Here is a 25959-nt window from a genome sequence, read left to right on the forward strand (position 1 = left end):
GACAAACTTCCTCTCTGTCACTGGTACCGACCTGTGAATTTAGTTTGGATTTGTCCGCTGCAGGTTGTGAGATATTCATCTCTGGATTTACTTTCGCCTTCACAGAGCGGTGTGGGGGGGGTGGGAGTGTGTGTGTGTGTGTGTGTGTGTGTGTGTGTGTGTGTGTGTGTGTGTGTGTGGGGAGGGGGGGGGTCATTTGTTGATTCAAAGCAGTAAAAATAGCATTTTAAAAGCTCAAGAGAAATGTCGCGATGTTGCAAGTATCCTTGTCAAAAGTTCTAGAGTGGTTGACGATGATGTCTGTGGATTATCTCAAGTAAGCTTGACACATTTTTCAAATGCAATTTTTCAATGAGTTAGTTGTATTGGGGTGACAACAGGGGATGCAGACAACAAACAAAAACAATCTAATCTGTAAATTGTTTAAATTAAAAGGCTTTAGTCAAAAATGAAAGTAACTAAAACTAAAAAAAAGACATGTTTTTGTAAATTTTGGTTAACTCAACTTTAACTTTAAAGTCTAGTCTTAAAGTCTTTTTTGTTGTTTATTTAGCCTCAGAAGGGAACATTTTTAGCCCAAAACAAAAATTAAAAATTTGTCTGAAAAGATTTAAAGCTGACATTTTACCAGATAACAGAAAAGTACTTTGTGAAAAACCAAACCAAACAGTTGTCTTCAACCTGCACTCCAGTGAGGTCTGCTGAAGATTCCACACGTCTCTTTATTAACCTCAGTGGTGGCTCTTCTCTGGAAGATTTATTATGAAAGCCAAGCAAAGTGGCCTTCAAAGACTCATAAAACATGCAGGAATCAGAAGCATGAAATACGTTTGTAAACATTTGGTGGGAGATATGAGTACAGAGCACAAAACGTAAAATATGTACAAATGCCAATATTTCGGTTTGTCGCTTTATATTTTCTGATCTTCTCTGCACAGTAAAGCCTCCCTCACAGCAGGGGGCATCTGTAAGCGGATAGGGAAAATTGTGCTCCGAGATCAATCAAAAGCTTCGACTGGCGGATTTAAAACGAGCATGTTGACGGAAGAAGGGACACATTCAGTCGGTGAGCACTGAGAGATGGTTCTCTCGGGGCCAAACTGATTATGGACTCGGACGCTTTTGCTAAAAGCAGAACACGAGCTTTAAAAAGTGACAGCGTGTGCACTCACTGCACTGGGAGAGCTGGAGGAACTGTCCAGCTCCTCGGGAGAGTCCTCCTCCTCCTCCTCGGGCAGGGTGGGCATGGCCGGCAGCAGCGGGGGGCGAGAGCGGGTGCTCGGGAAAATAAAAGGTAGTTCAGCAGCACACGGGGCGTCGCAGGACTCTTTGGAGTTACGGTCACTTTGTTCAAGAGGAGATTCCTGCAGTGAGGGTTCGTCCTCTTCCCGAAGCTGCAAGATCACAAACACATCAAGACTCCATCACAAGTACTCAAGCACGAGTAGACACACGAGCATTAGATGAGTAACTGTTGAGGGGAACTCTTCCACATCGTTAGTACTGAACTGAAGGTCCTTTCTGCCAAACCACAGCTAAAAAAAAAAAAAACGATGGACCAGAACTAATAAAACCATAAACAAACCCAGAAATAGCTTCATTCTCTGTTCCTCTGCAACAATCTTCGCAACAGACTGTTACTAACTGACCAGGAATAAAACCTCCGCCTTGAAATTACGACTTAAATGTTTGAAAGAAAGGACATTCATTTCCAGTCCGAGTTCAAGGTAGACATCAAAACTAAAGAGGGAGATGCCATCAGTGAGGCACGGGGTTCTGTTCTGTCACATGACCGAGGTCTCATTCTTTGGTATCATCTGCGGTTGACTGCAAAAATATGAATATTCATTAAAAGGTGTCTGGTGGAGGTTTGACCACTAGTAGTGCTAATGAGCAAGGTTTGTATGAGCCGCTCCATGTTTTCTTTTCATTATGCACATGCAAAAAACACTGGCGACATAGTTCACATCACACTGTTGGATTCATTCTATTTCACTGATGTACATTGATAATGCACCACAAAAACAAAACAAACAGCAATAACAACAACAACAAAAATCCAGAAATGTTGCTGAGATTTCACAAAGGACGAATGAGGAAGAAAATGCGTTTAACACATTTATCAAACTTTAAGAATGCACACTCTGGTGAGAGACACGCATTTACGTTTGTAAATATATTTCCTTCAACCTGAGGATGTAAAAGAAATGAATGCAATAATAAAGTGTCAGATTTCTGTGTTTTGGTTTTATGAACTCAATTCTTAAAGACTCAAGAAGTTATAAGAGGCTACAGTTTTATCCTTTTTAACAGACACTCACGAGAGGAAAACACAAAACCAGCATCTGCTCTTCACAACGTGAATGACTGAAAACGCAAACAAATACCGCTCATGACTGAGCCTGCAGAGCCCAACTTCCATGTGTGTTTGTCTTCCCACACTGAGACTTTCATCAGGCGGTTACTGTTTTGTCCACAAACACTGACTGGGATGCACTGGGTTGTTATAAAAGTCGGCTCCATTCAGTGTAACTTGCTCTCATAGGCTGACTGAGGCTATGAGCTCCTGAGGGACAGCGCAAAACAAACACAGGGGCTTGTAGATAAATTATGGAAAAAAACTGTGAGAGGAGGAGAACTATTGTAGAGCCTGCACCAAATGTTTCTCCTCTTAAAAGCTCAAAAGTGAATTCATTACAGCTTCATTTACTAAAGTTGAAGGCGGAAGAAACATTAATATAATAACAGAGATTAGAGCATAAAATGATGACGATTGGCAAACGATACAAACAGATATGAGTTGTGCATGTGGAAAGCCAAGAGCAAACAAAATAAAGCAGTGTTCGGTTAGAAGAAGACAGAAAACGTCAATCAAATCAAAAGTTTCTTAAGATAGAGGCTGGGAATGATCAGCAGAGCTATTGTTAGCTAAAGTCAGGATAATGCAGACTGCACATATTGTTGGTATTAAGGATCAGCGCTGATGGAGCTTCAATAAGGCACAATGAGCTCATCATACTGTCCCTGCAAAGAAATATTAGATTCATATTTGTCAAAGACAGAAAAACATAGCTTGTGTCATTATACATTTGTATCAGGGGTGCAGGTAAAGATTATTTTAATTATCCAAATTTAATCCTCTGAATATCTCATTGATTAAATCATTGAAAAAAGTCCTCATCTCATCAATGTTCCTATTGTTCAAAGTCTTGAAATGATTTGTTTGACCCAGAACCCAAAGATATTCAGTTACCCATTAAGACAAATATTCTTGACAAATATTTCTCGTTATTGCTTAAATTATTATTTAGTGATTACTGCCATTAGCAAAATTGTTCCTTTTTTTGTCATTTGACAAATTGAATAATTATTTTCAGCTGTTAAGTCGTTTGAAGTTGTGTTTTCCATCAACACCGTGGCTAAACAAAAATAAAATAAAATACAAATTACATGTGCAACTTGTTTGAACTATTGTCTGACCGCACAGCTCTTCCCCTTTTTAGTAACAAATGTATGCAAATCTAATTGCAGAGTAGATTTAACCCTTTGATGAAGCGCAGTACTATCTGGATCTGAACAAGGGGTGAGTGCGCTGGATGCTAATGTACCGCACATTTGTTTGATTTCAACAAAAACACAGAGATCTACATATGCATGACCACCACAGGTGTGGCTGCTCTTATTGTCAGAGCTTACAGTCACATTCATGAGTGATGGTGGAGGGAAAGGTGTGATGAATTATTAGTTATTTCAGAAGTATGGCATGAACTGTACGGAGAATTCAGGGCCAAAATATGCAGAGTGCTGCTTAATGTCATCACAAACATGACAAGTTCTTGGGAACATATAGGGGACACGAGGCCTGTGAGGCACTGGGGAGGAAATGGGTTGTTTAACTGTCTCCCAGTGAGCTGCAAGGATATTTCCTGACTTGAGGAACACTCTGATACAGGAGTAAATACACTTCTCTTTCTCAGTCTGCAGGAGCTTTTATTACGGACGTGTGGATACTTTAAAAAGCAGTTTTACTTCAGATTATTGAGTTATAGATTTGTCGATTGTCCTTCTGTTGAGACAAAACATGAATGTTTTGTAATTTCATCTGATTCTCACACCTGAAAGTAAGAACTGACTTCTCAGTCTTCTTCTTCAGTTAGTATTTATCAATTTAGATCAAAAGAAATCAGCATACATAAAAACAAGAGTGAGTCACTGAATATGTCTAACTAATTGCCCCTGATGTTCAGTGTAGCTTTGGTAACAACCACCTGTGTTTCTCACAATTGACTAAATTTATGAAACTCCATTTCATTTTGTGTCACCAAATATGGAGCGGAATATTTAGAAGAAGAAGAAAAATGAAGAAATCACTGAACAGTACGTAACTGTGTCTCTGACTTTTATCTGTTTGGTCCATTTCTAAGAAAATTTATTACTAACCAAACAAACGCAGCTCAATGGGTTTAAACGTCTTTTGCTGTTCGAATCCTGCTTTCATGTGACCACGAGACACAGTGACAGACGTAGAGAAGCTACTGGAAGAGGATTCATCCCAAACAAAGATGCAAACCTGCACTGCAGGAGGCCCCGCGGTGCAGAGAGTTTCCCCAGCGGACCATGAGACTGAGATAAATATTGCAGAGTAATTGAATCACTCAGATTATTTCCTGTGGGGGGAACTGGACAGAACATACAAGCCTGAGTCCAGATAACCGTGTGAACACAACTCTTTCCTTGTTCCTGCACAACGAGGAAGACAGAAAATGTATTTGACCTACTGAGCCATCACATTGAGAATTAACTTTTCACTTCAGCCCAGCCGTGTCTTTCCTCAGGGGGAGACGAGGGAACCGGCACCCTCCTCCCCTCCTCTGTTACATAAGGCCACTCCCTCTTGCCAGATTTGTTTAAAATTTGGTTGTGTGTAGCAGAGAGTACAGAGGAAGTGGTTACCACAGAGGCGCAATCTGAGATAAAAGGGCAGAGGAAGTGTGAGAAAGAAAAAGAAATGGATGCACAGAGAAATGTAGAGTCAGGAGACGGAGTAGATTAATCCAACAGACTGCAAAAATGCACGATCTCACATCAAGGAGAAGCAAAGATGAGACATAAACACGACAATATATGAACCCACGACAGCAGTTACAAGTCAGACTGTCCACAAAGCTTCATCCACAAGTGTGAGCAGCAGCAGAGACACTGCCAGAGGACTGACAGCTGAACCTGCATGTGTCCACCTAAACCATCACCCACACAGACCCCTCGCCTCCACGCAGCCAATCATCTGAACCTGTTCACAGAGAGCATGCACATTACCTGAGTCCACCGCTACACACTCTCTCCCTCTGCTCTCTCCAGCTCAGACTGACTTCCCACAGTCAAACTGTCACTCTCCTCAGAAAACTCCTCTATCCTCAGGGCTTCTCCTTCCTTCTCCCGTCCCCTCTGTTCCCTGTCTTTTTTCAGCAGCGGCAGCAGCAGCAACCTCTCTTTCACTGCTGGGAGCTTTGACCATTTAAGGAGAAGGGCTCTGTGCGCCTCTTTGGGCTGCTGAGGAGTGTGCATGTGTGTGTGTGTGTGTGTGTGTGTGTGTGTGTGTGTGTGTGTGTGTGTGTGTGTGTGTGTGTGTGTGTGTGTGTGTGTGTGTGTGTGTGTGTGTGTGTGTGTGTGTGTGTGTGTGCGCTGCTCATCTGATCAGCCCTCAACTAAAACCTGAGGAAAGTTAGAGAAGTATGTTATTTGTTATTTTGTTTCTCAGAGGGAGGTGTGGGAGACTCTTTTGTGTATTGTTGTGTGCGAGGGCACGTTAGTGAGAGACTGATTGTGTCACGTCCGATCTGTGTTTACTTTGCTGACGTGGATGAATCGATGGATCCACTTCCGAGCTCTTGAGGTCCATTATTGTTTGGTAAACTGCTCTGTTTGAACTTCTGTCACTTTGTGCTGCTCTTCAGTGGTGAGGAGGCTTCTGTGTTCTGTGCTGTGATTATTTTGAGTTTTGTGGATAAAAAGGAGCACAGCAGTCACATTGTTTGGAGAAACACAGATGACGTTCACAGCGAATTACAGCATTACAATTTGAATTAATATGAGCTGATGATCTTAAGTGTGAAGGACTCTCTTGATGAAAGGGGCAATTTGTGCCAACAAGTCAGATGTTCTTCTTATTTAATTCAATCAGAGGGAAGATCAGCTTTAAACTTAGTTTGACACTTATTGTTTTACTTAAAGAAACTGGTGGAAGAGTTATTCAGATTCTTTACTAAAGTACGATTACAACAACCTATAAATACAAGTAAAAATCCTGCATTAAGTGAAACAAAGTTTGTCCATCAAACCTGCTTTCATTTGTTTGATTTTTTTCTACTTTGACTTTATTGTGAAATATGAGATGATTTGTATCTATGTGTTAGTGGAACTGCTATCTGAAAATTGAGAATAATTCACTGCTGTTTTTTGAAAGGCAACATAAACTACAAATCCTGGTAAGCACTGATTAGATTTTACTGCCCTATATAATATAATGAATGGTTTATAATTCATAAGTGTATTACAATGTAGTTGTGAGTGGATAATGTTTATTATAATAGAAAATAGCAAAACAGTTGTATTAATATATTGTCTTCATAGGAGAAGATATAACAGCGGTGGAGTGGAAATACTAAGTAATATAAAATGGAAACACTTACATAAAGTCCCTTAAAATAATAGTAAAATACAATGCTGAAGCTGAAGCTAATGTACCTGGTTATTCACTTAGTCACAAAGTCAAACAGTGGATGGATTAATGGTGAGTATGATAGATGTAGTCGCACTTGTATTACCTACAAAAAGAGCCTTTCACACAAGCCAATTCCAAAACTATCCAAGACACACAAACACACTCATTCACAAACACATTCAGCATTCAGTTCTGCTGCTACATACCAAAATAATATTGTATTTTATAGTAACAGAGAGGGAGTCTTACCTCGCTGCCGCCGCCTCGTCCTGTGCCACCTGTCAGAGCCAGAGCACAGACAGACAGTGAAAATAGTTGATTTGCATTTAACAGGAAAGCATGTGCAATGCAAATGTCATGGGGGCAGTTAAAAAAAGAAAAGTGCATATGTGTATGTGTGAATGTAAGAGAGAGTGCGTGAGACAGAAAGAGAAGACAAACAGGGAAGAAATAACTTGGGTTTTTCTGTCCTGCGAGACTGAAGCTGGCAGCATGATGTTCATCTGATTGTTTCAGGAAGTATCCCACCTCTATAACTAGGGGCAACAATAACCTGGCAACCATCTTGAGTACACGAGGTGCTTGATCTGCTGGTTGAAAGCTCTTGTCGTCTGCTTCAGGGGCTCTCGGGAAACGGTTTGTAATAGTATGGTAACAAGGCGAGAGCTAAACACCAGTTACAGTAAGAGGTTATATTGAGCACCATCACAGCTGAAAAGCAACATGTCACTTTTAAGGTCATTAATTAAAGAACTACAAATGTACCAGCCCCACGAGAGGATTTTACATCGCTCATTTAATGGTGACACTTCCAAGAACTTTGAATCTTGGAAAGCACAAATCAGACACTAAAACTAGCATCTCAGCCAGGTTTTACTTTGAGAACAAAAGTACCCGCAGCAGTGTGCTTCTTCCTCCCGACATCACACTCACACACACACACGCACGCACGCACGCACACACACACACACACACACACACACACACACACACACACACACACAGAGACACTTTTTCTAAATTATTTACATTCAGTGGATCTTTACACACAACCTGACTGTGACTCTTTTCAAACAGCAACATAAAACCTGAGGGCGGGTTTTATTCTTTTAAATGTTACAGTACCTAAACTTGATTTAATATCAATGTTTTAGTGGTGAAAGGAGGATGGTGAAAGGATCATATAAAAGATCCACAAGCCTTAATAGAGGTTTCTCTTCTGTGCTCCTAGATGGCATCCAAAATACAAAGAAAACAGAGCGGGCACCGCAGCACTCACTGACAGTAATGGCTTAGTATTTATTATTGTTAGTAATGCTATTTGATTCATAATGCTGCTATCCTTAGAGCTGCTAGTAGCATAGCTCCTTAGATAAGCATGGCAGGCAGTGGTTGGCTTCACCAATGTGCTATAATCTGAAATATCTCAAACACCATTATGTGGACTACCATAAATATTTATACACACATTCGTGTTCCTCAGAGGAGGAATCCTGTTCACTTTGACATTTGTGCTTTTAATTTAAACAAGTCATAATCAAATGTCTGCATTTGATTATATCATATTATTATGATTATATCATATTATTATATTAACATATTAACACTAAACTGGGATGATTAATGGTATGAAATTAAAATGACCATATTAGCACTGCATGTCATTGTGAGAACTAGCAGTTAGCTTAAAGAACACCACGATTGAGCTGCCAGCATGGACTCTAGTCTTGTTTGTGATAATGTGTGAGTATTGTGAGTGTCATGTTACCTTTGCATTATCTAGTATTGGCCCATCTTTGTTGCTCCTTGTGATGTTTTATTTTGTTGTATGTTTGATGTTTTTTGCTATTGCAAGGTGTTGCAAGGTGTTCTCACAAAGGTCTCACAAAGACAGTCACTGGATTAATACAAAACTATCCACATCAACGGACTTCAAACGGAGGAGCTTCATTTGATAAGCAAAATGGCAGTGGATAATGTAAACTTTAGACACAAGACTATATAATAAACAAACAACAGCACATGGTGAGGACTATTGCCTGTTCAATTCAAATATAATGTCCCCCTCTCAGGCCACCCACTGGCTCTCTGCAGCCTCTACATCACAAACAAACCATTACATGTTAAGACTTGGTCCTCTGAGCCTCACTGACAATTCTTTCTTGGAGAAGGAGAATGTGGAAATACTTTTCATTAACTTTAGTGAAGAGTTGAAACAAAATTGAACCTTACTTCGGCCAAAACACTTTTTGCAGCATGATGCTGAAAAACGTGATGAAATTAGAAAATTCTAAAAGATTCTTATAAATGTGTTAAAGGAGTAGATTAACATTTTGAATATTAATTGCTTTCTTGTTGTGAAAGGAGAATATCGAATGGTATGATCCTATGATTTACATATAAAGCTACCTAGATTAGCTTAGCATAAAGGCTGGACGTCAGCTGTGGCTTCATGTTTCCTGTATAGCCATGAAGTAGTAGCAGTCTTCTCAACTAACTCTCATCCAGAAAGCAAATAAAAATCTGTTGAAGAATTTCTCAACTGGCCGTCACAATGATTGTGCTACAATCAACAATTGAATTTTGACTTTTGTAAAGTCCCCACGAAATGCAACTAAAAGTTTGCACTGTTACTTTGCAAACTACAGACTTTAGATTTCTCAGTGCGATTCAGAGGAAAGCAAACATGAATATAAAACAGGCGGTACCACAGGCTCTGAAAGCAGGGAATGAATGGCTCACCAAAAGAATGATTTTGCCATAAAAAAAAAAAAAAACCCTCAAAGAATAAAAGTATTAAAAAAAGAAAGAAAAGTAGTTTGTAGCTAAAAATATTTTACCCTCAGTATGTTTTCATAAAAGATTATTTCTGGTCTCTCCTAATTTTCCCCCTGGCCCCCTTTGATAGATAACATACACTCCCTAAGAGCTTATTCTCTCTTCCTCCTCTCTGCTGCAGCTGTTGTGTGCAATGTAAATATCTGCACAATCTATTTTCAGACATCCTCTGGGATCGCCATTATAAAAGGAAGTCTCTTTAATTCATCAGCATCGCCCAGTGAAAACCCCAGAACCACGATACCACTGAAGATGTACTTGTATAAAGCAGTCACCATACCATTCATGGGTAGCTGTGGAGGCTCACTGACTTCAGGGACTGCAGGAGACGGAGGAGGATGCTGCGCTCTGTCTGCGTCCTCAGGCTCCACATCCCCCTCGGCCATAAAGCCTGTGGTGGCTGTTCCAGGATCAGCTGGCGGACTGAGATCTGGAGACTTCAGGAAAGTACAGAGAGAGAGAGAGAGCAGACTTACTGCTGAATTACAACAAATTCCTAGTAGTAACTGAAGTAGCAATCAATAAAGAAAAGTATATTGTCAAAATTCAAAAGCATGTATTTGCAAAATAAATTAAGTATATTTGAAAACTGAACACACAGACATGCACAAACTCAAATACGTTTTGTAGATGAAAGATTTGTGCTTTTTTAATTATGTGGATTTTAGATAAATAAAGATATAAATAAAGTGTTACTCATGTAAAACAAACAGTTTTCTGACAAACCTGAGTTGGAGCTGTGATGCTGGCCTCCAGATCATTTAGCTGCTCATCAGTGTGGGCTGCTCGGTCCAGCGCCTCCTCCACCCTCTGAGTGATGCTCTCCATCCTCACTCTCACCTGACACACCCTCTGCTCGCTCTCCCTCACCAGCTCGGCGGTCTCCAGGGCGTTGTTGACCATCACCTCCATCCTTCTGAGGGTCGCCAGAAGGCTGTCTGCGGTCACCTGAAGCTTGGCTTGTTCCTGCTCTGGAGCTGTTCCCCCTGTGATGTCCACAGGATCCGTGGCCACGGCTGCATCTCTCTGATCCTTCACCACCTTCTCCACAGTTATGTCCGCCTCTTTCCTCTCAGTGTTGCTCCCCTTGTCGATACAAAGAACTCTACTGGTGTGTTTTTGCTCGGCACACTCCTGTGCAGATCGTAGAGAGGCTTGCAGGTGGCAGACCTGCTCCCTCATGTCAGTGATCATCTGCTCAGCTTGCCGGAGCTTTGCTTGTGTCTCAGAGAGCTCCTGGATCAACTTGGTTTCTTTTGTACGGGTCTTAGCCCCCTCTACGCTGATGGCTTTCCACCAGTTTACCACAGCCTCCTTCTTGGCCTCTGGGATCTGAGTCTGGCTCTGCTTTTGCTCCTTCACCCAGGCTCTCCGATGCTCCTCCACCTTCTCCCCTTTCTCCTCCCACACACACTTGTGCAGCTCGAGCTCCTGCAGCCTAAAACCACCACCACAGTTTTATAAACATCTCCTTTACACACAGTGATGTCTATAGTTACCTAGGGGCACTAAAACTGCACTTAGCCCTGGTAGAGCCTTACACACAAGACGCAGTAACTGTTATGGGTTGCGTAATGGAGATGCCCATAAATACACTGTCAAAACCAGACACCTTTTTTATTAGCTTAGCTTCTCAGAACAGAGACTAACATCAACCAAGGCCAGTCTGTTACCATAACAGGAGAAAGGGAGGTAAAAAAAACTCACATACACATTGACAAGCTGCTGCTTGATGCTTGCCTGTTGCTGCTGGTGGGCAGGAAAAGGCTTCTCCTGCATCTCCAGAGGAGCAGAGTCCTGTGTGTGAAAGAAGACACGAGAGAAATACGATTTATACTCGCACAGTTTACTGCATGTTTAATCACAATCATCCTGTCGAGTGCATCCTCTCTCCTCACCCTCTCAGAGTATTTATTGTGCAGGAGATTAGTTATTTCTTCACTCTTGATCCTGTGGATGATGCTCTGAATATCATCGCTGTGTTTGTGGAGGGATGGGAGGCTGATGTCGTCCAGACCTTTGTGATGCTGCTGCAGACAAAGAGAACAGAGACATGGACAACATGACACAGACGATCAGTGCAGTGAAAAGTTCACTCACAAACATCAAGTGATACCCACCTGCGGCATGTCCTGCATCTCGCTCTGCAGAGAGCGGTGGTTTGGAGGATCTCGGCTGTAGAGACTCTGAGGACTGATGCAGTGTCTGTCATACCTGTCAGAGTGCAGCAGAAGAATCAAACCTCAACACACTAAATTATTTGTGCCGTTCATACACAATATTAATATATTTTATAAATTATATTGTCACTCCTCTCACTTGCTGTTATTCATTTTTAATTGAAATAGTCCAAAACTTTTCTTTCAAATATTTAACATATCTGTTACTTTAACAGAAAACCTGTTTTTTTTTTTAAAGTAAAACTGCAGGTGTGGGGTTTAAATCTAGAGACACAGGCTAATGAAAGATGCTACTGTGTCTTTTGTGAGTCTCACAACTTTATGGAAATGCTTTACTAAATTACTACAATTCAGATTATCACACAAACTGATCTATCCACGAACTACTGTCATGCTCCTTTGAGAAATAGGAATTACCAGAGAATAAATAATTTCTCTGATTACTGCACAGAAATATAGTTGCAGCACAGGGTTTTATCCCAAGAAAAGTACACATGAGGTACAGTCCAAACCAAAGTTGATCAAGGAGAAACCTTTTGAGAAGTGCAGCAACAATCACTTCCATGTTGCATTTGATAAAAGTGCCATTAATTAAAAATACCTCAAGAGAACTTGGTGTGAATGTTCCTGTAATCTCATCAGCTCTTCCTGCAGACCCTGCAACACCACAACAGTTTGAAAGTGTTAAATAACAGTCAAAACCTAAACAGAGTTAGTTTTAATACTTCAGTCGTGTCCACTTTGAAATGCTTAATATCAAATTCATTGCAGTACTTTTGAAATTAGTTTATTTCATGATTTAATATGATACAATGACCTTTCTTGGTTTGCAGTATATCAATATAACAACAAAGTTCCTTTAGGGTTTAAAGATATTTCCTTTGCTTTATGACTGAGCATTAAACATACCTCAATCATCTTGTGATTCTCCACATGAGAGGTCTTCATCTTGTCCATAAGAATGTCTTTCTACACAAAAATATTCAAAAGAAAGTTTAAACCATATTAAAAAAAAGGGAAATGACAGTTTTCCTCATAACTCATAACTGACCGTCGTGATGTCTCTGTCTCTCAGCATCAACATAACCAGCGTTTCCTCCAGTTCAGTCTGTGAACATGTAGATGTTTAAGTCATAATACAAACTCATAACGTCAAGACCAACACAGGACTGATCTGTTCCTACCCTCAGCTCAGCGTTGATCTTCCTCAGTTTGTTGAGGCTATCTTCAGAACATGTCCTTTCAAAGGTGAGTTTTTCATTCTGTTTAAACATAAATAATTTTTTATTACATTTACAGAACATCAGTTTCAGCTCTCTAATGGAAAGTAGACACATTTGGACTTTATCTACTTTACCTTGTCTTCCAGCCTCCCTATATGAACCTTCAGACATTCAACCTCATTGCTCTGTAAACCAAAGAATATTTATATGTAAATAGTTACCATGAAAAATAAATCAAACTTAAAAGGAAGCCTCATTTGGAGCTGGCTGAGCTGAATGTACCAGTTTGATGCAGCTGCTCTGGGTGCGACTGGCTCTCTCCTGGGCCTCTTTAAACGCTCGACGTGTCTCCTCCAGTTCGTCTGTCAGAGATCTGGCTCTCACTGCTGACCGCTGAGCACTGCACACACCGAGAAAACATCAGAGGTCGTTAATGCGCTCAACGTGATGCATATCTGCTCATATCCAAAGTGGCAGAAGGAAACGGTGAAGTCAGTTTTTCTATAATAGAAACAAACCTCTATGCAGACTACTCACAGTACTTAAGGATGCACAATTCACTCCAGTAATAACTTAATATTACAAAAGAAGGAACAATGAAATAAACAAAGCAATACAAAAAGTGATATCAGTCAATATGACAGGGGTAATAAAGTTTTAAACCAAGTGACACATTTTCAGTGTTACAGCTACAATTTCTAAAAACTCCAGAAATTGAATGAACATAAAACACATTTCTGTATTAATGGCACATTTAAATTGTGTAATTAAGTATTTAAATGTGCTGTTGTTTTATCACAGTTTGACTGATTTCATCGTTCCTTCATATAAATTCAACATTTATTTCTTGGTCTTGAGGCCTTAACGTGGTTTTCATTGTCAATCTTTATTTGCATAAGATAATTTTGAACAAACTTAAACACTTTTTTTTTATCCAAGTGATTCCATCTCTGATGGTGTATTTGTTGACTGTTGCTACCAGCAGCTTCAGTGTCACATGACATGGTACTATGTCCAAAGCCTGCCTAGATCCGGAGTGTGGGTCACATGACAGTGAACCCTCGTTTTTACTATGTCCAAATAGAAACCGTGATGCCGTGAAGTAGTAACCTTTATTTTACAATTGAAATAGATAGAACTGGACATTAAATATATCTACGTTACTTATAGTCGTAATGTGATTTCAATGCACGATGCAAATCCGTGAAGCAGCGAGACCGTGAAAGGTGAACCGCGTTATAGCGAGGGTTCACTGTATTTGTTTTTCACTCTGCTCCTTTTTCATCATGAAATGTGTGTTATGTTGTGACAGTTTTCAGCTTATGTTTTGTATTAAATTTTGTGTTAGACGTGCACACTGAAGTGACATAGGAAGTAATTAAATGAAACGAGCTAATGTTGTACGTATGTGAGGAACTACAGTGTAATCCTACATACTATGACTGGAGTTGAAGGAGGAAGACGGCGGTTGATCCTTCACCTGACCAGCTTCCCTCGCAGCTCAGTGATCTCCAGAGTGAGCTGCAGGTTTATGTCTTCGCACTGAGCCACTGTCTTCAGCAGGCTGCTGTTCTGCTCGCTCAGCTTGCGGTGGGCATGCTTCAGTTCAGCCACTGTGCTGCTCAGGTCTTTTCCATCACTGAAGCCACACAAACAGTTAGTGGTGAAGTACGACAACAAACTGAATAACGGAGGCAAACAGAAGCAGTAAAGAAAGGAGTGACAGAACTAACCAGGAGCACTGGTGGCTCTCTGGCGAAGCTGCTTTGCTTTGAGAAAATGATAAATCCAGCCCTGAAAGGAAATCAGGTTTAGTGAATTGATTTTTATCTGATCAAGACATTTCTCAGAAGTCTGCACAAAACAGGGATAACTCACCATTTACAGGCACTTTAGAAGAGTCTGGCCAAGATACATGACTGGCCTCCACATCAGCACTGAAACACAGGAGGAGTCAGGGAGTTACTTTAGTTCCATCAGTGCGTTGATTAAAGAAACATTTAAGAAACCTCACACACATTAGAAACTAAATTTAAGTTGACATAGCCCACTGTGTTTTAGGTGCAGTCAGTAAAAGCAACAGTAAAAAAACAAAAACAAAACCCTGTTCCAAATAAAAGTCCTGCATTCAAAACTGTAATTGAATAAAACCACATAAATACAACCAGCAAAGGCATCAAAAGTACACGTACCATTATGCTGCTTTTAAGGATGCACAGGTAACATTAAATGCAGTCAGAATTGAGCTTATTTTAAAAACTGAATATGACTTCACATACTGTTGGCTATTTTAATATATCACAATATATTTGATTCATTGTAAAGCTTTAATAAATCACTGCATGACACCTGTAACCGTGCTCATCTGGATCCCTCGTCTCTCACCTGTCCTGGCTGCACTGGGCGATCCACTCCCTCATGGCGGAGTGGAAAGTCTCTCTGCTCACGTGTGGGTTCAGACTGTCGGGGTCGAGCAGCTGCCGCAGGGCAGCCAGTCTGTCCTGCTGCGGGCTCTGAGCAGTCATGTTCTGCAGGTACTGTACGATGGTGGAGGCCAACACCTCTCCTGAACAACGAGAAGGAAGCAGGAGAAGGGCGACTCAAGAGTTTACACTATTACTTCATTATGTTGAAATCATGTGCAGTTAGTCTTTGTACCTGTGTTGCTGGTATTACAGGCATTATACATGATATCAAGCAGTTCATGTTCAGAGAATCCACTTGTGTGTTCATTGTCCTCAAGCACGTCCTTCGTCCCACAGCCGGACGACTCCCACACTTTGTATGCAGAGATAGACAAAAGTTAAGGGACACTCACGCGCAGGAGGAAGAACACTGCACACATTTCTTTGATACTTCGATGAAAGAACAAACTACAACACTTACCATCATTGCCGTCGGACATTGTGCTTGTTTCCCCTGGAAGCCCCGGAGAGTAAATGTGCTGTCACCTTCCTACATGATCTAATAATTTAATACATGAAGACATCTTTACCTTCTTTATGTCAAGAGGCCAAAACTCACGGTAGAAATTAAAATTAAAATTGAACCATTAACTAGGATCCAGTAATATCAAAAATGGAAAGTAAAAACACGTATGATTTTACCAGCTCCTCTCCAAATCTGACTGTTTTTCATGTTTAAATGTATGCAGGTTGATCTTGTCAAATTATCTCTAATTGTAATCCAACAATGAGGTTGAGAAATTGCCTCTCTGAAACACAAAAAAGATTTAAATGTTTTCTAGCAAAACTAAAAAATCTAAATCAAATCAAATGTCCACCTCTGCAGCATCATATTTTGAGTTAAATATACAAGGACCATTTAATGACCTTACAGTCACTTAGCCATCAAACATAACAAAAACAGAAGCAAGTTAGACAAATTGATTCTTACTTTTCAATCCAGACAGTTCCTCTGCAAAGAAAAATATTTTGTCAAATGTTAAATTAGGACTTTAATTTTAATGATTATTTTTCAAGCCTTTCTCTGACTCACTGTGATGTTGCATGAAGTCTTCAAGATGCTCTTGTGCTTGTTTTCACTGCTTCACATCAAAACCAGCTGACATCCCCCCTCTCCCCCGCTCCTTCCCCTCTCCTCTCCCACCTCCTCCAGTATCTGGCAAAACGCTGCCGTGCAGAGGTCTGTGACCCACAGGATTTTAATTTAAATTCACCGCTTTAACCCATCAAATGCAAAGTCTGACCAGCATTCCCCCCCACTTTTTCAACGTTGAATTGGTTGAATTTAGCACACTGTACTGAAACTCGTGGCTCTCTTAATCTAATTGACATGTTTGGTTTGGGTTTTAAGCCAGTTGAAACCGAATACCACGAGGCTTACTGAAACCCCAATAAAGTATTCCTAAAGATCCTAAATATATCTTTTCACGCAATTGTTTAGTTTGTTGTTATTACTGCGTACCAACGCGTTTCCATCAGAGCGTCTGAAGGAACCAAAGTTTTCGGCTGCTCAGTCTGGTCGAACATAATTCCAGTAGCACCATCCGTGTGTTTGTTTCCTATCGGAAGCATGAAGTAGCTACCAACAAACAACGAGCAGGAGATTTTGTTTTTTTTTTTTTTTTTTTAATAAATTAAACTTTTCCCCCTGCTCATCCAAGATGTCTCGAGGATCTATCGAGATCCCTTTACGGGACACAGATGAGGTAAAAGTCGTCTAACATGATTTATTAGGACTCTTTACTGACGTAGTGAACCTCGCTGTGCAACTAGCCGCTCGTGCTAAACCCAGCTAGCGTGAGCTAATGTGTCTGGAGACTCCTCAGCGAGGATTAATGTGGAGTTTAATGTTGCATATTGCAAGTCCATCTAAATTGTAAACGATCATTACAGACGTGTTGTCGTGGGTGAACTTAATAACTGAGGCTCATGTGCAAAGTGTAGGTCACTTATTGTCATAATTTCAAAGAAGAAAGTCCACAATGACTTTTATCATATATTTGGTTTTGACTCTTTTTAATTTGACTTTCTGCTGCCTCGTTTTAATTTTTTTTGTCAACTTAAAATGGCATCTAAAACAGTGAAATATCTGAATCTGAATTCACGGCGGTGGTGATGTGCGGTTCAAAGTTTCTTTAACTGAATATGATTTTTTAATTTCGTGATATCAATGCACACCGAGTTGCCGGGCTGTAGTTTGCGTGCTGTTAAGTTGCATTGCTCTGCATGCATTGAGATGGTTGTAATAGTTATAGTATTTATACTGTCTTGTGTATATTAACATGTCGGACAGAATATTAGAAACATAATCGCAGCATAACTTCCAAAATGACTGAAAAGTTGGATCAATCTCTCTAAAATACTCACAACAAACACGGAACATTATGACTTTAATTATTTCTTTGTATAAATTAGGATCTGTTACAGCAGGGCTCTTGTTTTAGACTATATAGTTCAAGCAAAGTGTACATAATAAATAGCCTTTTTATATTTCCTATGACATTAACAGGAAAACAGTTTTTGAATTAAATGAACAGAGGTTTTTTTCTTCAGGATTAATTCTGCAAATTAAATTAGAATGCAACTACTTTTGCACTTTTTTCTATTATTTTCAGCATCAATTCATCATCATTGTCTATTGAGACTGAGGGATGCCTGTGTCACTCCACTGATTAGTTTTTGATTACTTAATTAAGACCGGGATGCATCAATCATTTGGTCTATACAATGTCAAAAAGAAAATATGCCAGTCAAAATGCAGAATCCAAGAAAATATGTCTTGAATGACGGTCCAAAATTCCAATATTATCAGGCATTATTTTTCTGTCTGTTGACGAATGAATTGCCTCCGGTCCAAGTTAGATACCAGACAAACCCAACGTACTCTTTTACACATCGGTGCCAAAATCTCTTAAAAACACAGTGTTGTCAGTGTTGCAAGTTGTTCTGCAACGTTGGTTTCCACTGTGCACCAGGAGATGGTCAATGGATCCGGGGTAGTATCCTGAGACTGTGACGTGATACACAGGGTAACTTTTTGTCAGACCTTGAATGCATCTCGACTTCACTGAATTGTTTTGTGCAGGTTATCGAACTCGACTTCGACCAGCTGCCGGAGGGAGATGAGGTCATCAGTATTTTGAAGCAAGAACACACGCAGCTGCACATTTGGATTGCTTTGGCGGTGAGTTAGTACAGAAACCTCAGACTGTCATTTTTTAGGTCTGTAGTTATTGATTAGTCTGTTTATAAAATTAAAAAAAAAAAAAAAAAAGAAGATCTCTCACCTTTCTGTTTGATTTTGGCCACATTTTTTATTTTTTTTAAATTTATTTATTTTTTTATCTCAGAACAAAAAATGAGATTAGGAAGGTTACAAATGCCACATTTAATATTCTTAAAACAGTAAGTCTTGAATGATTTAGTGATTATGAAGATAATTGACAAACTTGATACCTATTGATCTGTCAGCTGATAATTGACTAATTGTTTCAGCACTACATTTAATGATGTTGACTGTCATGTCGAAGAACACGATCCACAATATGAAACCTGATTAATGCTGAGCTCCATGAGATTCGGCCCATTTGTGTCTTTTTCAGTTGGAGTATTACAAACAGGGCAAAACGGAGGATTTTGTCAAGCTGTTGGAGGCGGCGCGCATCGATGGAAACCTCGACTACAGAGACCACGAGAAGGACCAGATGACCTGTTTGGACACGTTGGCAGCTTACTATGTCCAGCAAGCACGGAAAGAGAAAAACAAAGATGCCAAGAAAGAGCTCATCACGCAGGCCACGCTGCTCTATACTATGGCGGACAAGATCATCATGTATGATCAGGTAGGAAACGTGTCTGTCAGAGAAGTAGATAACCAGAGAAAGCTGCTATGACTCCTCTGTTTCTGGTGAATATAACCTGCCGCTGTCTCAATCAGAACCATTTGTTGGGACGAGCCTGTTTCTGCCTGCTGGAAGGAGACAAGATGGACCAGGCCGATGCTCAGTTCCACTTTGTCCTCAACCAGTCCACCAACAACATCCCTGCTTTACTTGGTAAGTTGAATATAAAAAAAGACAACAATGGATCTTGACTACTGTGATTGATTGATTGCAATAATAACACTGATGTTGTTCAACAGGTAAGGCCTGCATCTCCTTCAATAAAAAGGATTTCAGAGGAGCTCTGGCGTACTACAAAAAGGCTCTGCGTACAAACCCTGGCTGCCCAGGTAAACAAGTTACATAATATCTTTAAACACTTCCTGTTTCACCAATTAATATATAAATTATACAATGTAACAAAAAGGGATAAAAGCAGCAGTAGACAAACATACAATTTAAAAAAACAAACATTTATGTTTCCTAACTTTTTCTCTATATCTGCCAACGCTGATGCAAAACTCCTGTGATGAGTGAATATTTGCTGATATATGAGCAGTGCTCCAGTTAACGCTGGATTTGTCAAACATTTGAGACAGATTATTCCTAATCTTTTCTGTATCGCGCTCTCGTGTCTGTCTAGCGGAGGTAAGGCTGGGGATGGGCCACTGCTTTGTCAAACTCAGCAAACTGGAGAAGGCTCGTTTGGCTTTCGGCCGAGCATTGGAGCTCAATTCGAAATGCGTGGGAGCGCTGGTGGGTTTGGCAGTTTTAGAGCTCAACAGCAAGGAGGCAGACTCCATCAAGAACGGAGTGCAGCTCCTGTCACGGGCCTACACCATCGACCCCAGCAACCCCATGGTGCTGAACCACCTTGCCAACCACTTCTTCTTCAAAAAGGTAATCACTTGTCACTTGTCCTTTTGAAGTGCAGGCCCAAGTGTAACCCTGTGTGATTTAACTGCTGTGTTTTCTGTTCTCTGTCAGGACTACAGCAAAGTGCAGCATCTCGCCCTGCATGCTTTCCACAACACCGAAGTCGAGGCCATGCAGGCGGAGAGCTGCTATCAGTTAGCTCGCTCATTTCACGTGCAGGTACGATCCTACCCAACCCTGTTCCCGCTCAGAGTGATTACTGGCTTGTCACTTTATGCCAGTGACACGTCTGCTCTTTTTCTTTTTCCACAGGAGGACTACGACCAAGCGTTTCAGTATTACTACCAGGCCACTCAGTTCGCCTCGTCCACCTTCGTGCTGCCTTTCTTTGGCCTGGGACAGATGTATGTATATCGGAGGGACAAGGAAAATGCAGCACAGTGCTTTGAAAAGGTTTTAAAAGCCTACCCCAACAACTACGAAACTATGAAAATCCTGGGGTCTCTCTATGCGACATCTGACGACCAGGAGAAGAGAGACATTGCAAAAGTACGTATCCTGTGCTTCCTCATCTCACTCATCACATGGACCTGAAGATTGTGCCAGTGGAAATATATTAAATGGTAACTTAAGGGATCATGTTAAATCTGTATACATGTCACTGCTTTTGTTGCCTAGGGGCACTTAAAGAAGGTGACAGAGCAGTACCCGGATGATGTGGAGGCGTGGATCGAGCTGGCTCAGATCCTGGAGCAGACTGACATCCAGGGGGCGCTGTCCGCTTACGGCACGGCCACCCGCATCCTGCAGGAGAAGGTCCAGGCAGACGTCCCCCCCGAGATCCTCAACAACCTTGGAGCTCTGCACTTCAGACTGGGCAACCTGGGGGAGGCCAAGGTACAATCAGTTCAGCCTCCTGCTGAAGCTACATGCATGTAGGAATTCATCAACTAAGCTCTAGATGATTTGTGGAATATTAATTGGACAGACAGCCATTCCCCTTTTTTTTTTTACTGAGGTATTTAATGGCCATGAAGTGTGCAGAATTTTGTATTTGGCTGCTACTTCAAGGTTTTGGGTCTTGTCCTCCCCTGACAGAAATATTTTCTGGCATCTCTGGAGCGAGCCAAAGCCGAGGGAGAGCATGACGAGCATTACTACAACGCCATTTCTGTCACCACCTCCTACAATCTGGCCCGTCTTTACGAGGCCATGTGTGAATTCCACGAAGCTGAGAAACTCTACAAAAACATCCTCAGAGAGCATCCTAACTATGTTGACTGTAAGCGTGCAACACTACCCGGTGAAAGGAGTGAGATCATGAAGGAAACAGTTTCTACTCTGTGAAAGACTAAAACGTTTTTTTTTGCCGTACAGGTTATTTGCGTCTTGGAGCGATGGCTCGTGACAAAGGAAACTTCTACGAAGCCTCTGATTGGTTCAAAGAAGCTCTGCAGATCAATCAGGTACACCCCCACTGCTGTGTGAACGTTCATAGACAAATATGGATGCAAAACTTGCTGCGACATGGTCTGACGTTTGTTCTGTATGGTGCAGGACCACCCAGACGCCTGGTCCCTCATAGGAAATCTTCACTTGGCCAAACAGGAATGGGGACCGGGTCAAAAGAAGTTTGAGCGTATTCTGAAGCAGCCGTCCACGCAGAACGACACATACTCCATGCTGGCGCTGGGTAATGTGTGGCTCCAGACTCTGCACCAGCCCACCAGAGACCGAGAAAAGGTGCACACTGATGTTTCATTTTAATCAGCTGACTGACAGAAAAAGGACAGCAGTAGAACAAGTTAAACAGTAGAAGACTTCAGTGAACGCTACTTCACAACATAAATCATGTCAGTGCTCTTATCATCGTAAAGTTGAGCAGACCAGAAGACACCTGCAGACACAAAGACACAAAGTTAAGGACATGCAGTAGTAGAGCTCAGTGCATCATGGGAAGACCCTCAACAGCCCAGGCAGATAGCAGCGTAGCAAAGGGGATGGATGAGGGTCACCTGGGCCAGCTGTAGCTGTTGTGACATTGCAACGTGCTGCTCTACTTAAGAACTGCAAATTCAACATGAGGCAATAAATCATCTGCTGAGATAAATCAGATGGATCTTGAGACATATCCTGTTAAAGTCAGTGTAATTAATAGATGACTGGTTGTTGTTTTTTAAGTGCGTGTTTGAAGGGAAATAATAGATTCTCAGATGAAGCAACAATGTTTATGCCCCGACAGGAAAAGAGACATCAGGATCGAGCTCTGGCGATTTACAAACAGGTCCTGCGAAATGATGCCAAGAACCTCTACGCTGCCAATGGCATCGGTCTGTTGAGCTTTCTTCTATTGTTTTAATTCGTTGCGCTGTATTTGTTTGTCGCGCTGAACATACCGTTGTTTCGTCCAGGTGCCGTCCTCGCCCATAAGGGCTACTTCAGAGAAGCACGTGACGTGTTTGCGCAGGTGAGGGAGGCCACAGCAGACATCAGTGACGTGTGGCTGAATCTGGCTCACATCTACGTGGAACAGAAGCAATACATCAGCGCTGTGCAGATGGTAAGGCCCTCACTTCCGATGGACTGCTTTTATTTACGTTTTTTTTTTTCCCTCATTACAGTCGGGTATTTTTCTTCCGCCCCACAGTACGAGAACTGCCTGAAGAAGTTTTACAAGTATCAGAACACAGAGGTGCTGCTGTACCTCGCGAGAGCGCTCTTCAAATGCGGGAAACTCCAAGAGTGCAAGCAGATGCTGCTGAAGGTACGTTAAGACTGATGAAAGGCTTTTTTCTTTTTTTAAAAAAAATCAAATTTACTACATGAGGGGAGAGTAACTTTGTCTACCTGATGTGTGAAGGCCCGTCACGTGGCGCCCAGCGACACCGTGCTGATGTTCAACGTAGCCCTGGTGCTGCAGAGACTGGCCACTCTGGTGCTGAAAGATGAGAAGAGCAACCTGAAGGCCGTGCTCAGTGCTGTCAAAGAGCTGGAACTGGCTCACAGGTAGAGATTTCGTTTATGCCTCCGCCCCCCACCCCCACCCCAGTCTGTCCTCTGCCTCGTCCTGTAGTTTCATCTCCTTCTCACCCTCCTCCTCCTCACGCAGGTATTTCAGCTACCTCAGCAAGGCCGGAGACAAGATGAGGTTCGACCTCGCTCTCGCTGCATCTGAAGCCAGGTCAGTCTGATTTATTGTCATCACAGTAAAATACATGCCGAAGGTTTTTGTTTGCTTTTAAATAACAGAAGAATTTATGAAAACTTTTGCATTTGTGTTTTTAATGAATGAAGCTGGTACTTGCTGCTCCATCCACACCGGCCTCTAAACCTCCCTTTTTTTTTTAAACCAGAAATATTTACAGACACTCGCTGATTTTCCTTATTATTTTTCTTTGACAAATCTCAAACATTACAGTTTCAATAGGGGTTCCTTTTATTTCTTCTTTTTACATTGATGTCAGCAGATACTTGTAGTTTGCCAGCAATTTGATCAAATGTTTTTAATCGAGTGCTTCTTGTTTTTACACGGGGCTCGTTCTGGCGCTGTTTTCATTTAGTGTGTTGTGATATAACTGCGATTGTTGTTGCGCTGTGGCAACGCAGGCAGTGCTCGGACCTGCTGAGTCAGGCTCAGTACCATGTGGCAAGAGCCAGAAAGCAGGATGAGGAGGAGAAGGAGCTTCGTGCCAAACAAGAACAGGAGAGAGACCTGTTGCGCCAGCAGTTGTTAAAAGAACAGGTACTGATGATCCTACCATCCAAAAAACAAAACACTTTTTGGTGATAACTGGCCTCGTGTAGGTTTCTTTTTTTTTTTTTTTTTTGCGTTGCATCGGATTTTGATTTAATTTTGATCTCCAATAAAGTTCATCGGCTTTTCTTCATCAAACCCTGTTTAGGAGGAAAAGCGGAGCAGAGAGGTCGAAGAACAGAAGAAGCTCCTGGAGCAGAGAGCTTTGTATGTGGAGAAGACCAAGAACCTTCTCACCTTCGCAGAGGGATCGAAGGACATGTCCAAAGACAAGAAGAAGTCGGGAGGCGGAGGACGTGTGAGTGTCAGCACTGATTGCGCTGAAGTCAACAGAAGACTCCAAATTGCACTTTAATGCGGCGTAGCTAACATACTTCTTCTTCATCCCAAAGCGTAAGAAAGGCGGCGACATGGATGAGTTTGTTAATGACGATTCTGACGAGGACCTGCCAATGAAGAAGAGGAGGAAGCGAAGGGGCAGCGGCAGCGAACAGGAGGACGGAGAGGATGGAGAGAAGAAGAAAAAGAAGAGGAGGAGGTGAGTCCGCGGCAGTGAATGCCAAATGTAGTTTAGTTTGACTGCAGAGCAAAGCATTTCGATACCAAGATAAAATGTTGACCTGTGTTTCAGACCTACTAAAGGAGATGACGACAGTGATGATGAGGAAGGAGCATCACGACCCAAGAAGCAGCGTAAACCCAAAGACGGCCGCAAGAGGATTGAAAAGGTCCTTTCTTTGATTCGCTCTTCTGTCTGATTGACGTTCTCAAAATCATTTTAAAACGTGTTTCAGGTGCAGTTTCTACAATTTTAACGCCATTTCCATTTCAGCACCAGCCTGAGCGTCTACCACCGTCTCTTAAAGGAAAGATCAAGTCCAAGGCGATCATCTCCTCCTCCGAGTCCTCTTCGGATGAAGATGGACTGAAAATAGCTGAAGAAAGGTAAAAGCTTAAAGTGAAATTTCACCCTTGAACATTAGTAAATGAACAGGAAGGTTGATGAATGCCCTTTCTCCCACAGAAATAGAGACAGTGGTTCGGGATCTGACGACGAGGGCGGCCACAGGAAGCGCATCGCGTCTGACAGTGACTCCGATGGCGGGAGGAAACGCTCGGGCAGCGAGGCGGGAAGCGCTCGGCGCTCTGCCGGCTCTGAGGACGACGAGTCTGGCAGCGACCGTCCAGTGAAGAAGAGGAGAGTGCAGCGGCAGTCTGACTCGGAGCAGTCGGACAACGAGAGCAAGAGGAGTCGGTCGGGATCCGACGACGAGTCGAGGGCTGGTTCGCCCGCCGCAGCATCAGACCGAGGGTCAAACCGAGGGTCAGACCGGGGGTCAAACAGAGGGTCAGACCGAGGGTCAAACAGAGGGTCAGACCGAGGATCAGACCGAGGGTCAAACAGAGGGTCAGACCGGGGGTCAGACCGGGGATCAGACCGAGGGTCAGACCGAGGGTCAAACAGAGGATCTGAAGCGGGCTCAGACAACGAAGGTTCCCCGCACCGGTCCGACAACGGTTCAGAACCGGAGGGCTCCAACAACGATGACAGTGATTAAATCTTCAAATCACTCAGACTCTGAGAAAACCCATCTGCATTTTTTCATTTTTAAAGCAGATTTCTGTCCGTATAATAATTTCAGATTAGTCTAGAAAAGTGTCTTTTTTGGGGGTACAGCTTTTTGATGATTTTCTCACGTCTTATTGGAAATTTCGTTCACTGACGTTGTGCTTTGTTGAAAATGTTTTGTTAAAGATACACAAAATGGTCTGAAGTAAAACGGGAAAAAAATGTCTCGTAACCGACGAGACACTGACCACAAAATGAAAGATACTTCAATGAAATGTCAAATAAAAATGAAAAAGTACAAAAAAATTGTGTAAGGCTCTGGTCCTGTGTCACACCAACATTATACACAACTTTATATCCCTATTAATAAGCTGGGGGGGGGGGGGTTAAGATGTGGGTCCTTTCAGAAAGATAGGATCAATTGAATAAGGGGCCTTCTAATACTGACAGA

General features: G+C 41.8%; 2 protein-coding genes across 6 annotated transcripts in view; one reads left to right on the top strand and one right to left on the bottom strand.

Annotated features, from left to right (window-relative positions):
* Positions 1–16520, bottom strand: part of LOC138618013 (inositol 1,4,5-triphosphate receptor associated 2-like) — a 32979-nt gene extending 16459 nt beyond the window's left edge. For 3 of the 5 annotated variants that reach the window (XM_069693433.1, XM_069693430.1, XM_069693434.1), the window contains exons 1-21: positions 16461–16520; positions 16359–16379; positions 15849–15926; positions 15621–15740; positions 15348–15528; positions 14841–14899; positions 14696–14756; positions 14443–14601; positions 13245–13362; positions 13097–13147; positions 12924–13001; positions 12791–12847; positions 12649–12708; positions 12341–12396; positions 11680–11773; positions 11458–11589; positions 11271–11356; positions 10286–10997; positions 9840–9996; positions 6971–6999; positions 1173–1394 (exon numbers count right to left, since the gene is read on the bottom strand). In XM_069693433.1, coding sequence (XP_069549534.1) covers positions 1173–1394; positions 6971–6999; positions 9840–9996; positions 10286–10997; positions 11271–11356; positions 11458–11589; positions 11680–11773; positions 12341–12396; positions 12649–12708; positions 12791–12847; positions 12924–13001; positions 13097–13147; positions 13245–13362; positions 14443–14601; positions 14696–14756; positions 14841–14899; positions 15348–15528; positions 15621–15740; positions 15849–15867 — 2451 coding nt within the window. In that variant the 5' untranslated portion in view covers positions 15868–15926; positions 16359–16379; positions 16461–16520. Of the gene's footprint in view, positions 1–1172; positions 1395–6970; positions 7000–9839; positions 9997–10285; positions 10998–11270; positions 11357–11457; positions 11590–11679; positions 11774–12340; positions 12397–12648; positions 12709–12790; positions 12848–12923; positions 13002–13096; positions 13148–13244; positions 13363–14442; positions 14602–14695; positions 14757–14840; positions 14900–15347; positions 15529–15620; positions 15741–15848; positions 15927–16069; positions 16177–16358; positions 16380–16460 lie in introns of those variants that run through there. The other 2 variants (XM_069693432.1, XM_069693431.1) reach the window with 2 other exon arrangements.
* A 476-nt stretch (positions 16521–16996) lies between these two features.
* Positions 16997–25804, top strand: ctr9 (CTR9 homolog, Paf1/RNA polymerase II complex component). The gene is made up of 23 exons (XM_069693429.1): positions 16997–17133; positions 18513–18611; positions 19030–19269; positions 19365–19482; positions 19569–19658; positions 19952–20208; positions 20296–20403; positions 20497–20733; positions 20863–21081; positions 21283–21466; positions 21562–21650; positions 21742–21927; positions 22427–22514; positions 22596–22744; positions 22832–22948; positions 23045–23190; positions 23294–23365; positions 23791–23926; positions 24087–24236; positions 24331–24476; positions 24570–24666; positions 24771–24883; positions 24963–25804. Exons 1-23 carry the CDS (start codon positions 17089–17091, stop codon positions 25495–25497), a joined length of 3621 nt encoding a protein of 1206 aa, XP_069549530.1. The 5' UTR covers positions 16997–17088; the 3' UTR covers positions 25498–25804.
* The last annotated feature ends 155 nt before the right edge of the window (positions 25805–25959 follow it).

This window comes from Brachyistius frenatus, unplaced genomic scaffold (assembly GCF_029030835.1).
Source record: "Brachyistius frenatus isolate BFR_SWC_R1_liver_20210118 unplaced genomic scaffold, ASM2903083v1 Contig_15, whole genome shotgun sequence".
NCBI lineage: Eukaryota > Metazoa > Chordata > Actinopteri > Embiotocidae > Brachyistius > Brachyistius frenatus.